General features: G+C 42.2%; 1 protein-coding gene across 1 annotated transcript in view; it reads left to right on the top strand.

Annotated features, from left to right (window-relative positions):
* CSMD3 (CUB and Sushi multiple domains 3) overlaps positions 1 to 14,962 on the top strand; it is a 3,551,396-nt gene that overhangs the window by 1,845,570 nt on the left and 1,690,864 nt on the right. The window contains 1 exon segment of the mRNA XM_029591914.1: positions 266 to 404. Coding sequence (XP_029447774.1) covers positions 266 to 404 — 139 coding nt within the window.

The following is a 14,962-nucleotide window of genomic DNA, read 5'->3' as shown; positions in this document are numbered from 1 at the left end:
AATGCGCAGTCAATTGCGGGCTAACAGTGCGCTCTGCCGGAGTGCACTGTACTGTATCGGCCTGATTGTTGTTGCATTTAATTTTAGAGTTTCAGACACTGAAAACATTATAATATCATATATGGCCAAAATTGTTCTGAATGGCATTGATATTACATTCCCAATAACAGATGATATATATTTGTTTAATAATGTTAGCTCTATCTGTGGTATATATATGTCTATATATATGTCTTCAGTTTACTTATTCTTTTATGTTTTTTAGCACCATGTGGTGGACACTTTGCATCTCCCAGTGGGGTAATCCTCTCTCCAGGTTGGCCTGGCTATTATAAAGACTCTTTGAATTGTGAGTGGGTGATTGAAGCTGAACCTGGACACTCTATCAAAATTTCATTTGACAGGTCTTGACAAATGTTTCTCTATTTTATATGTATTTTATCACTGTTATCCACAAACAGTTTCCCTATGTCACTGTTACTGTAGTCATGTGTGATTGAGTGCAATCTCATATGTTGGAGAATTTAAAGCAGCAGCACTAGTAAAGCTTTGTGTAAATCAATGCATATATCAGTTAAAGCAAACACAGTTAAAGAATCTTGACACTTTTTTTTTTAGTTTTAGTAAGGTATTGTTTAAAGTTTCTAAAGGTTTTTCTTAATTATCATTTAAAGAAATTTGAGATAAAATGTTTCTGCTTATCAGAACCTGATGAAGGTATCACACAATACATCTATTGCATGGAAGTGAACATGAAAAATGAGATGCATACAAATAAATGATTTTCGAAAATTACCATTTAATCTAAAAAATGTAAAATACAATATGACAAATAATATAAAACAGAAAGGAAAAGAAAGGGGAATTAGGAACAAGATTAGATGGAAGAAATAGAACAAAGACACGTTGATATTCTGAGCACTCAAACAAGTCCTGCTGCTTTAATCCCCAGTTGTTTGATTATAAAGTACTGTTTCTGTTGTAAATATGTACATGCTCTGAGATATTTGCATGTGGTAAAACTGTATGTTTTTCAGTTATTTGTGACTCAGTTATGGAATAGTATTGCTAGTGATGATTAATGACATAAAAATGCTTGTTTCTAAAAGGAAAAGTAAAATAAACAAAACCCAACATCACTGGAGGAGTCGTACTACCAATGTGATAAATGCTTTTATATGTAAACAGTAAGAGTATGCAGCACCTCCTAGCCTGAAAAATTGGGTCTTAGCAGGCTAAGTTGTACCATTCTAATTCTAGGCAGTGTTCAGAAGCCAACATATAACCAGATAACTATTTATCTGACTAACTAGTGGGCAAGATGGAGATGTTCCAGGGAGGAGCTACTTACCTGGCTAACTTAGGCCTAGATTTATCATTCTGCTATAAATATAGCATGCTATAAATATATTTTTAGCATGCTATAAATATATTTTTTAGCATGCTATAAATATATTTTTATTTATAAATATAGCATGCTATAAAATATAGCATGCTGCACACTATCGCCCCCATAGCACCACGGGAAAAGATGGTGTTATTTCCCACGGTGCAGCCAGTGATAATGTGTAAAACACACATGTTAACGGCCCATCGCACAATAAAGAATTACCCTGTCAGCCACATAATCAGTGATATTCAGTTTTATCCAGTAACAGGCCGAAACAGGCCGACACAGTAAAAGTTGCGGGGGAGCGGGCATTTCAATGCATTTCAGGCACTCTCCTGTGCAAGCGATTTAGTATTCAAATGAGGATCAGCGGCTATCAGCGAGTTTGACAGCCAACACTCGATTTTGCTGGCGTCAGTTCTCAAACCCGCTGACAGCCACGGGTTCGGAAACCGGATGCCGGCAAAATTGAGCATCCGGTTTTCAACCCACGAGCCGCGGGCTGATTTAATTTTTTTTTTTTTTAATTTAAAATTATTTTTTACTTTTGGGTCCTCCGACTTAATATCGCCATGATATTAAGTTGGAGGGTGTACAGAAAAGCAGTTTTTACTGCTTTTCTGTACACTTTCCCAGTGCTGGTAGAAATCAACGCCTACCTTTGGGTAGGCGCTAATTTCTGAAAGTAAAATGTGCGGCTTGGCTGCACATTTTACTTACTGAATCGCGCGGAAATAACTAATAGGGCCATCAACATGCATTTGCATGCTGCGGGCGCTATTAGTTTTGGGGAGGTTGGCCACATATTTTTGACGTGCTATTACCCCTTACTGAATAAGGGGTAAAGCTAGCATGTCAAAAACGCGCGTCCAAACGCAGGTTAACAGTACACTCCGCCGGAGCGCACTGTACTGTATCGGCCTGTATGATAGTTGGATAAGTTAGACCTGCTTTTGAATAGGTCTAAAGTTAGCCAGATAAACTCATCCGGCTAACACAAAGTTTCTAGATATATTCAATAGGGATGTGCATTCGTTTTTTGACGATTTGAAATATCATACGATATTTCAAAAGTTGTCATGTATCGGGGGACCCCGAAACCGATAGGAAAACCCACAAACATTTGTGTGGTTTTCTTATCATTTTTTTTTGGGGGGGGGGAGAAAGGGCACATAGAAAAAAACCCCCAAACCCACCCCCAACCCTTCAGATCTGATTATTTACATTCCCCCACCCTCTGGACCCCTTAAAACTTGCCTAAAGTCCCTGGTGGTCCAGTGGGGGTCCCGGGAGCATTGTCCTCCTCTCGGGTCGTCAGCTACCACTAATCAAAATGGTGCTGATAGCCCTTTGCCCTTACCATGTGACAGGGGCTATCAGTGCCATTGGCCGGCCCCTGTCACATGGTAGGAGCAAAGGGCCACTGGCGCCATTTTGTTTTCTGGCAGCCGATGACCTGAGAGCAGGAGATCGCTCCTGGGACCTCCGCTGGGCCACCAGGGACTTTAGGCAAGTTTTTGGGGGGTCTGGAGGGTGGGGGATTGTAAATAATTAAATTTGAAGGATCGGGGTGGTTTTTTTTTTTTCGGCTCATGACAACCGAAAAAAAAAAGCGGTCAGATCCATGGGAAATGAAGAATTCCCGCAGTTCTACGAACATGATACCAGAAACGATTCCGGAACCGACTCACATCTCTAATATTCAATGGTTCAGCAATGCCGCTGAATATTCCAGACAAGTTAAATGAATATATTTATCCAGCTAACTTGCGCAACTGGATAGTGTTTGAATGTGGACCTCTAAGTATTTTATACACAGGTTCAAATATTCATAACAAATTTATTCAATAACTGATCTCAACCTGAGAATTGTTTAATTTCTTAGATTTTCAGCTTCTCATTGTTGGCCAAAACAGTCTGCATAGAAGTAGTGCAGAACAACATAAGAAATTGCTATGCTGGATCAGACTAGTATCTATTATATGTGTTTTCAAAATTAAACTATAACATATCACTGCCCCCAAACCACCTGATATCTAGGAGATCCCCTTCAACACATCCCAGTGCAGGTCACTTTCATCATGCCTGCATTTCAGGCACTCTCCAGTGAACTACTGCCATGTTCAATGCTCCAAAACTCCACATCTCCGAGTAGAGGGCCCTCTCCCCATGAAGTGTTCCTCACAGTCCAATCACTACTTCAGGCATGGCAGCCCCTTCAAAGCCACTCCTCCAGCACACACACTCCTGTATACTCAGGTCCAAAATAAACCAAATCTTGCATTGCATCATATTCCCCATCCCTAAAGGTTTCAACAATTCCTTCATAACAATATTACAAAACTAGAGAGGGTGGAAGCAAAGCCTCTTTATCTGCATAATCAAAAGGAACACGCAAACTAAGCACATTTCCTCTTAGTCCTGCAGCAGCTCCATCACTTTCCCTATACAGATAGCTCTGTGGCCAACCACAAACTAGAGAGCAATATCCTCTCTGGTGATGAATTGCAGTGACAGGCAATGAAATCCCACCACTATTTGTGATAGCCCCTCCTCCAGCACTCGCTCAGAAAAGCCTACCGTGTTTGCGCAAACAGCAAGGAACTAAAGTCATGTTACTCTTGGTAGCTGGGGCCCCTGCTTGTCCATATTTTATTAAGTTTTCTCCTGAAAGAATTTCCATACAAACCCTGGTAAGAAACTTACATGCATAAAATCTGTTTATTTGATTTATATTCTGCCTTTACAAGCACTTCAAAGTACATTTGGGTACTGTAGATATTTCTTATCCCCAGAAAGTTTATAATCTAAAGGGTAAGTTTCAAAGGAGCTACATGAGTAAAATTTACATATACATAGGTCAGTAGTTTGAACTCACATATATGCCATTTTATAAACATCAGAAGTATGCATGTATTTTTACTTTCGTGTGCAAATTTACCAACACAAAAAATAGGCAATGTAGGAGCCTTCTAGAGCAGGGCCAAAAAGAACGCATGTTAAGTTTCAAAGTTATAAGAGATTTACACAAATACATTAGGCAACTTATTCACATAATTTTATATCTGCTAGTTATCTTTCCTTTCACCCCCCCCCCCCACCTTCCCCTCCCTTCCCCTATCTAATCCACCCACCAGCTCTACCTAAAACGCCCTCCACACCTTTGTTATACAAGTTGCGCCTGCCTCTGGGCAAGCGTAGATTGCGCACGCCAGCTGAGTGCCAGCACGCGATCCCCCAGCCTGGAGGACCTACAGAGGCCCTACGGAGGCCTCTGGCCATGCCCCCGCCCCAGAACGCCCCCACCCACACCCCTTTTTTCAAGCCCCGGGGCATACGTGCATCGCCAGGCCTATGTGGTCGGAGCGCATAGGTCTTTTAAAATCTGCCCCTTAGTTCCCAAACTTCCAGCCCACTAGACTACTCCCCCACACTATAACTTTGTTGTCAATTTCAGCAAACCTTAGTATATAGGCCATGATGAGACTGTTTATTAAAGGCCTGATTTTCAAAAGCATTTACAAGTCTAAAACTGGGTTTTACATGTGTAAACGCACTTTACCCATGTAAGTAGGCTTTTGAAAATTGTTACAATATATGATATTGAATTATCATTAGGTTTTACTCATTTTATCTGTACTTAGTTTGTATAATTGTCTTTTGAAAATTACTATGATATGTTAAATTTATATGTGTAACTCCTTTGAAAATTCATCTGTGTACTTCCCCCCCCCCTTCAAAGTAAATCATGTCCAAACTAATTTAAATTGGTCTTCTACTATATTATTTATCAATCTTTGACTAAAACTATGAGAGAAAAGAAGTTGCTTAAAGTGAACGGAATACAGAGATATAGTTCTTTAGATTGACATGGAAAGAGAAAATCAGATCTTATAAATTTTGTATGACCTTGAAGTTAACTATTTTAATTAATGGGGTTAATTTTCATTGAATAGATAGCCAGCAGTGATAGCCAGATAAACTTATCTGGCTAATGTAGCTGAGATAGTCTGTGGCGTTGGTGCACCGCTGATTATGCTGCTCTTTAGTAGTTCTAAAACAGGGGGCGGAGGAAAAGGGGGGTGGGCCTGTGAAAGCTTGCAGCCTTCGCACCACGGCGGTGCGCCAGCTGCCGGCTTTCGCATCAAATAGCGCCACCGTGAAAGGTGGTGCTATTCAGCGCACTACTGCCGATGATAATGTTAGTAACATTATCGTTGGTAGCAAAGACACCGCCGACTCCGCCCCCTCCCTGCCCCAAATCCTCCCCTCCCCCTAATTTGCATAATATTGCATGTGAAAAGGCCCTTTTCGCATGCGATAGAGGCTTATCGCACGTGATATGGCCGTATCGCATGCGATAGGCCTTTGATAATGACCCCCTTAGCTGGATAACACTAAAAAATCAGGGTTTTCCAATTAATTTAGCTGGATATCTGTGCTCTGCCTGGAATGTCCCCACAGCATTCTTTACTTATCCAGCTCTAAATTTTTGGAACAGCTGCTTACACGCCATCAACCTTCTTCTCTCGAGTCTCAACCTGTTCCTTAATAAGTCCAAAACAGAACTCCTAATTATCTCCCCGAACGATAACAACCCCTTCGCCAACAATGCAATTATTCCTCTAGCAAGCCAGGTTAGAGACCTTGGGGCTACCCTTGACTCTAGAATGAATTTCAAAAAGTTCATTAACACTACTACTAAAGAATGCTTCTTTAAGCTACAGGTCCTGAAGCAACTAAGACTGCTGTTACACTTCCATGATTTCCGTTCAGTGCTGCAAGCCATACTGTTTTCAAAGATAGACTATTGCAACGCTCTACTACTCGGTCTCCCCGCCTCTTCTACTAAATCCCTACAGATGCTACAAAACCCAGCGGCCAGGATCCTTACTAACACACGTCGTAAGGACCACATCACACCAATCCTAAAAATCCTTCATTGGCTACCCATCCAATATAGAATATTATTCAAGGCTCTCACCATCATCCACAAATCAGTATACCAGCAAGCCACACTCCAACTCACCATCCCTCTCGAACTTCACACTTCAGCAAGGCCGATTAGATCCGCCTACAAAGGTTCTCTCAAGGCCCCCCTAACAAATCCATGGTCCACAACTCCATTCATAAGTGAGCACTTTCGACTGCGGGTCCGCTCCATTGGAATTTGCTTCCCCCTGACTTACGCCTGGAACAATGCCATCTTTCCTTCAGAAAGAAACTGAAAACCTGGCTGTTCACACAAGCTTACCGCTGAAGGAGCCTTTATCAACCAACATTGACGCTCACCCCCCACCTCTTCCCTAACTCCTCCCCCCCTCCCCTTCTCAGTCCTTGCCCTTCCCCCACCCCCCCCGCCTACCTCCCCATGCTTTGCCCTCCTTCCACAAGATACATTCTGTCAATTACCGCCTAAGTTAAATCTACAACCAAGTTCAATCAATCTGTTTTTGTCCTTCTACTCTATCGTTTTTCATTGACTATTTTATCATTATTTTATCACTCTCCAGTTGTTATCATTTAAAATCTTTCCTGTCTTCAGCTCCCATGTTTTTCGCTCCCTGTTTAATGTAACTTTACCTTCTATACAGTTGTTAATTGGTTTCCCCTGTTATATTGTAAACCAGTACGATAAGACCGCGTCTTGAGTATCGGTATAGTAAAAGAATTTAAATAAATAAATAAATAAATAAATAAATAAATGTATAGGAATACTACCTTTGTAACCAATCAGTCGGGCCAATACAGTAAAAACACGGGAGAGCGGGCAAGTGCCTGCTCTCATGGCGCGCGCACAGGCTACTATCCTGTTCGCGCGATTCAGTATTTTAATTTATTAAAATTAGGCCCGGTGGTAAAAAGAGGCGCTAGAGACACTACCGCGTCCCTAGTGCCTCTTTTTTGATGGAAGCGGAGGCTGTCAGCGGGTTTGACAGCCGACGCTCAATTTTGCCGGCATCGGTTCTCGAGCCCACTGGCAGCCACGGGTTCGGAAACCGGACGCCGGCAAAATTGAGCATCCGGTTTTCCACCCACCAGCTGCGGGCCCATTTAAATTTTTTTTTTTTTTTTTTACTTTTTTAAACTTTCGGGACCTTCGACTTAATATCGCCATGATATTAAGTCAGAGGGTGCACAGAAAAGTAGTTTTTACTGCTTTTCTGTGCACTTTCCCGGTGCCCGTAGAAATTAATGCCTACCTTTGGGTTGGCGCTAATTTCTGAAAGCAAAATGTGCGGCTTGGCTGCACATTTTGCTTTCTGAATCGCGCGGCAATACCTAATAGGGCCATCAACATGCATTTGCATGTTGCGGGTGCTATTAGGTTCGGGGGGGGGGGGGTTTGGACATGCATTTTGGGCGCGCTATTACCCCTTACTGAATAAGGGGTAAAGCTAGCGCATCCAAAACGTGCGTCCAAATGCCGGCTAACAGTGCGTTCCATCAGAGCGCACTGTACTGTATCGGCCTGATTGTTTGTTGAGTCATAACTATGAATGTCACTTTGTAAAACTCTGTGATCTATATATGGAGTGATAGTATATAAAATGTCTAAATAAATAAATAAATAAAATAATGGTGCATTTTAAAAGTACAATGCGCACCAAAATCTTGAAATGGGTGCACATCTAGTATATGTGTCTATTCAATTTTATTAGTTTCCCCACAAGAAGCATATCCCCAACCCAGTAATGGGAGGTGGCTACAAGAGTGGAGGTGGTCCGCCTATGGAAAGGGGTTTTGAGGCTGGTGAGAGTGCCTCTGAGCTCAGTTTAAGCAGGATGCCATACTCCTACCAGTCTCTTCTTCTTATGGTTTTTGTCAAGTTAAAGGCTTGCATTCTCTGCCTTTCCACCCATGTCCTACATTGGCCTCGTTTGATAGAGGCCTCTGGTCTCTGGCTATCTCTGCAGCTGAGCATACTTGAGTGGGCCAGCAGTTGAGGGAGCATTGCTGGCTCTGGGAACTAACTTCCCCCCCCCCCCTTTGCATTTAGGTGCTTTGTACGAGCATTGCGGCCATTTAGCAGAGGAGCGTTTGTGGCGGGCAGGAAATCCCATGCAGCCATCTCGCGGGCAGCCTCGAACAATTGTTCATATCCAGGCAAACTTCCGGCCACTTCTCTTCTCTATAAAAAAAAAGGAGGGGTTGGGAATGAGAGAACCTCCATTGCATTTGCGTTCTCTCCCGCAGAGCGTATGCCACAGTCATGGCTTGTTCAGAGGTATACACAGTGGCTACACCTTCCTGTGGGCAGCACTATTTTGTCGGCCATGTTCAGGGTATGGCCTTTCTCACCTTGGGCTTTTGCCCATTCTGGGTACAAGAGCCTTCTTGTGAGGCATGGTGGGCCACAATTCTTGCTGCATGGAGCATGTCTTTCAGTTCTGAGTGGTGTCATGCTGGTCCGTGGTTTCTGAGGCTGGTGGCCTCAGTGAAGCAGGAAGACTGTGGCCCCTTTTCTGATAGAGCAGGAACCAGGCCATGATCTGTGAAAATGTATTTTCCTGGCTATTCCAGGGGCTCAGCTGGTGGTCCTCTCCCCTTCCAAAGTGTAGTGCCAGGAAAGCAGGTCTCGATGCAATCTGTCTTTGAAGGTGTCAACATAGGGAAGACAGGTATGTAAAGGTGTCAATGACTGGCTGGTAATAGGTTTCCCGACTGCATGGGTTAGGTTGGGGTGTATGCCAAGGGTTCAGTCAGGGAAGCCATGGGGAGGACAAGCCACTGGAGTGGCAATAGGACACGTGGTTTGGGCTACAGTGTGCTCTTGTCATGGGAGGTATATGGGCAGCTGTACTGTATGTGAGGTCTGTCCGATGGTGGTGCTATTTAAAAAATAAATTTTCACTCAGTATGGGGTGTGGCTCCAGGAGTGAGAGGAGGTTTGGTCAGGCCTGTGGTCCACATTTTTCCAAATTTCCCCTCCTCCCAGCAGCTATAGCAGATGAATTGGGCCTCAGATTTCTATGGCAGGGCTGAAGACTGGTCAGAAAGCCACAGGGAGACTGGCACACTAGTAAGCTCTAAGAGACTCAAGTGTCTGTCTATCCTGTGGGCTGTTGCCAAGTTTGGTAAGTGTCACCCACAGATCGGAAAGTGCTCACATGATCAGGAAAGGGTTACTTGGTCCAAGCATATATGCAAGGAGTGATGCTCCTAAAGTCTTGAATGCTGTACTACTAAATTTCTCCTGTCCCACATGAAATTGTCAGCAGAGGCCTGCAGTCTTTTCATGTCATAGGACTCTATATGGCACGGAAGTTGGGAGCTAGGGTTATGATGACCATTTTTGGTGGCGTAGAAGGGTTGGCTTGTCTTGAATGGCATATTTGGACATAAAAGCCTAAAGGAGAGATGCATTATATTAAAAAAAAAATTCTTATAAGCAAAAGAAGTAGGCAACTTGGCGATGATTGTATCTAATTAACTTGGTGTGCCCTAATGAGTGTAAAGATCATCTGCACAAGCCAGACAGTTGCCATGTGGTTTGGAATAGTTATCAGAAAAAAGAAAGCAATATTTCCCTTGTGAGAGAGATCCAGCCAGCTACCTTGGTGTTTATCTGATTAAGGAAACAGATTGCCCCTGTATGCTAGTAGGCCTTGCTGGTGGTATGGAATCCCTGGACAGGGTCTCAGAGGCATTGGTGGATTCAGGGCCAGTGCAAGGGATTTGGCTCCCTAGGCGAGCTTTCTCTCTTGCGCCCCCCCCCCCCCCCCCCGCTCGCACCGCCACCCCCGGTCTCGGTCCCAAATCCTATCTCATTTTTGATCATGCCCACTGACTGTGTGGTTTTCTGGGTTGCGAGCAGGTTGGGCACTGCTCGTGGCCCGCCAAATCTCCACTCCTCTTTGCCACCGCTTGCGACCCCATATGGCTCGCACCCAGTGGTGTACCAACATAAGAACATAAGAATATGCCATACTGGGTCAGACCAAGGATCCATCAAGCCCAGCATCCTGTTTCCAACAGTGGCCAATCCAGGCCATAAGAACCTAGCAAGTACCCAAAAACTAAGTCTATTCCATGTTACCGTTGCTAGTAATAGCAGTGGCTATTTTCTAAGTCAACTTAATAGCAGATAATGGACCTCTCCAAGAACTTATCCAATCTTTTTTTAAACACAGCTATACTAACTTCACTAACCACATCCTCTGGCAACAAATTCCAGAGTTTAAGAACATAAGAAATTGCCATGCTGGGTCAGACCAAGGGTCCATCAAGCCCAGCATCCTGTTTCCAACAGAGGCCAAAACCAGGCCACAAGAACCTGGCAATTACCCAAACACTAAGAAGATCCCATGCTACTGATGCAATTAATAGCGTGGATATTCCCTAAGTAAAATTGATTAATAGCCATTAATGGACTTCTCCTCCAAGAACTTATCCAAACCTTTTTTGAACCCAGCTACACTACCTGCACTAACCACATCTATGGCAACAAATTCCAGAGCTTTATTGTGCATTGAGTGAAAAATAATTTTATCCGATTAGTCTTAAATGTGCTACTTGCTAACTTCATGGAATGCCCCCTAGTCCTTCTATTATTCGAAAGTGAAAATAACCGAGTCACATCTAATTGTGCATTGAGTGAAAAAGAACTTTCTCCGATTAGTTTTAAATGTGCCACATGCTAACTTCATGGAGTGCTCCCTAGTCTTTCTATTATCCGAAAGAGTAAAAAACCGATTCACATCTACCCGTTCTAGACCTCTCATGATTTTAAACTCCTCTATCATATCCCCCCTCAGCTGTCTCTTCTCCAAGCTGAAAAGTCCTAACCTCTTTAGTCTTTCCTCATAGGGGAGCTGTTCCATTCCCTTTATCATTTTAGTAGCCCTTCTCTGTACCTTCTACATCACAATTATATCTTTTTTGAGATGTGGCGACCAGAATTGTACACAATAGTTAAGGTGCGGTCTCACCATGGAGCGATACAGAGGCATTATGACATTTTCTGTTTTATTCACCATTCCCTTTCTAATAATTCCCAGCATTCTGTTTGCTTTTTTGACTGCCGCAGCACACTGAACTGACAATTTCAATGTGTTATCCACTATGACGCCAAGATCTCTTTCTTGGGTAGTAGCACCTAATATGGAACCTAACATTGTGTAACTATAGCATGGGTTATTTTTTCCTATATGCATCACCTTGCACTTGTCCACATTAAATTTCATCTGCCATTTAGATGCCCAATTTTCCAGCCTCACAAGATCTTCCTGCAATTTATCACAATTTGCTTGTGATTTAACTACTCTGAACAATTTTGTATCATCTGCAAATTTGATTACCTCACTCGTCGTATTTCTTTCCAGATCATTTATAATTATATTGAAAAGTAATGGTCCCAATACAGATCCCTGAGGCACTCCACTGCCCACTCCCTTCCACTGAGAAAATTGTCCATTTAATCCTATTCTGTTTCCTGTCTTTTAGCCAGCTTGCAATCCATGAAAGGACCTCACCACCTATCCCATGACTTTTTACTTTTCCTAGAAGCCTCTCATGAGGAACTTTGTCAAATGCCTTCTGAAAATTCAAGTACACTACATCTACCGGTTCACCTTTATCCATATGTCTATTAACTCCTTCAAAAAAGTGAAGCAGATTTGTGAGGCAAGACTTGCCTTGGGTAAAGCCATGCTGACTTTGTTCTATTAAACCATGTCTTTCTATATGTTCTGTGATTTTGATGTTTAGAACACTTTCCACTATTTTCCTGGCACTGAAGTCAGGCTAATTGGTCTGTAATTTCCTGGATCTCCCCTGGAGTCCTTTTTAAATATTGGGGTTACATTTGCTATCCTCCAGTCTTCAGGTACAATGGATGATTTTAATGATAGGTTACAAATTTTTACTAATAGGTCTGAAATTTCATTTTTTAGTTCCTTCAGAACTCTGGGGTGTATACTATCCGGTCCAGGTGATTTACTACTCTTCAGTTTATCAATCAGGTCTACCACATCTTCCAGGTTCACCTTGATTTGGTTCAGTCCATCTGAATCATTCCCCATGAAAACCTTCTCCAGTACAGGTACCTCCCCAACATCCTCTTCAGTAAACAATGAAGAAAAGAAATCATTTCATCTTTCTGCGATGGCCTTATCTTCTCTAAGTGCCCCTTTAACCCCTCAATCATCTAACGGTCCAACTGACTCCCTCACAGGCTTTCTGCTTCGGATATATTTTAAAAAGTTTTTACTGTGAGTTTTTGCCTCTACGGCCAACTTCTTTTCAAATTCTCTCTTAGCCTGTCTTATCAATGTCTTACATTTAACTTGCCAACGTTTATGCATTATCCTATTTTCTTCTGTTGGATCCTTCTTCCAATTTTTGAATGAAGATCTTTTGGCTAAAATAGCTTCTTTCACCTCCCCTTTTAACCATGCCGGTAATCGTTTTGCCTGCTTTCCACCTTTCTTAATGTGTGGAATACATCTGGATTGTGCTTCTAGGATGGTATTTTTTAACAATGACCATGCCTCTTGAATACTTTTTACTTTTGTAGCTGCTCCTTTCAGTTTTTTTCTAACTATTTTTCTCATTTTACCAAAGTTTCCCTTTTGAAAGTTTGGCACAAGAGCCGTGGATTTGCTTACTGTACCCCTTCCAGTCATTAAATCAAATTTGATCATATTATGATCACTATTGCCAAGCGCCCCCCCCCCCCCCCCACCACCACCACCGTTACCTCTCTCACCAAATCCTGTGCTCCACTGAGAATTAGGTCTAAAATTGATCCCTCTCTCGTCTGTTCCTGAACCAATTGCTCCATAAAGCTATCATTTATTCCATCCAGGAACTTTATCTCTGTTGCGTGTCCCGATGATACATTTACACAGTCAATATTGGGATAATTGAAGTCTCCCATTATTACCGCACTACCAATTTGGTTAGCTTCCATAATTTCTCTTAGTATTTCACTGTCCATCTCACCATCTTGACCAGGTGGACGGTAGTATACTCCTTTCACTATAGTTTTGCCCGACACACAAGGGATTTCTACCTATAAAGATTCAATTGTGCATTTAGTCTCATGCAGGATATTTATCCTGTTGGACTCTATGCCATCCCGGACATAAAGTGCCACACTGCCTCTCGGGTGCTCCTCTCTATCATTGAGATATAATTTGTAGCCCGGTATAGCATTGGCCCCAGGGTCTCCGGCGCCCTGGGGCCAATGCATTTGTGTGCCTCTCCAGCATCCCCCCTCCCTTAATCCTTCTTGTACTAATGCTTAAGGTCACAGAAAATCAGTGGTGTCGCTAGACAGAATAATATTTTGGGGGGGGAGCCAAAATGACATTTCTTCATCACACCCACTTCTATAGCATGGATCCTGCTTTAAAATTGGTTACAAAAAAAAGTGTTAATAAAAAAGTCCAAAGGGTCTTTTGCATAATTTTAAAAAGCTGGCCAATTTCACACTATAAAATTATTTGATAACCTCATTCAACTAATTCTATATGGCTATGAGAGTGACGTCTGGAATATATAGGAATGGACAGAATGTCAATATAAATCCTGCATCTCCAGTTCTGTAACTCTGTGCATCCACTGAAATTCCCCCAAACAATGGAACTTGGATGTTTCCCTTACAGCTCATCATACTAAAAGATATTTTCAAATTCTGGTGTCACCTCACAGTAACAGCAGCACAAACACCTTCCACTGCCAGGCACATTGTGAACTAACTCAAAGCCCCGCAAAACAGACACTCAAAATCTATACTGCAATCCCATCGTAACATAACAGTAATAACACCAAGGAGTCAAACAACAATAACCCTACCTGTGAAAAAGCAAGGCTAAATATTACACTGGGTCCTAGAATACCAATACACCACCTACTGAGGAAACAAAACAAACCAGATTGCTATAGATCCCTATGCTAGCAGAATCTCTCATCATGGTCACACACACAGAGCAGAGACAGACCCTCACCAAATACAGAATTCAAAATAAAGGAGCACAAATTAGACAAAAACTGAAATGGAAACCCCAAGAAGTCAGACTGTGTATTAACAATGGAAAAACAGAACCACCATTCCTCAAACAATAAAATTAAGAAACATAAAGCATCAGATATAATAGTAAAATCATACTAATAAAAGAATATTTTAAAACTACTGATAAATAGAATTTCTATTAATTAAAATCATATACATTTTTTACAATTTCCCAAACACCAATAAAATATTTCAAAAGACACATATATCAAATAACACCCAATAATTAAAACTAATAAGGATTTTAAAAAGCCCCTGCTGTCCATACGTGGGAGCTCTTGATTTCCAGTCACCCTGATATTGTTGAGGATTAGGAGATTATCCTCTCTCTCTCACACATACTCACATGTTCATTCTCTCTCACACATACACTGTCACATATATACACATTCATGCTCATATACCCTCCATAACCTCTCACTCTCACAGACACTGACACACTCTCAGGCTCTAAGACACTCTCTCCTCCTCCACACACCCCCCACACACAAACTCTTACTCCCCTGGATTTTCTCATACACACTCATGCTCTCACTCTCACTGGCTCCCTCACA

This window comes from Rhinatrema bivittatum, chromosome 2 (genome assembly GCF_901001135.1).
Source record: "Rhinatrema bivittatum chromosome 2, aRhiBiv1.1, whole genome shotgun sequence".
Taxonomy (NCBI): Eukaryota; Metazoa; Chordata; class Amphibia; order Gymnophiona; family Rhinatrematidae; genus Rhinatrema; species Rhinatrema bivittatum.
Note: the sequence above shows the minus strand (reverse complement) of the source record. Positions and strands in the feature narration are given on the sequence as shown.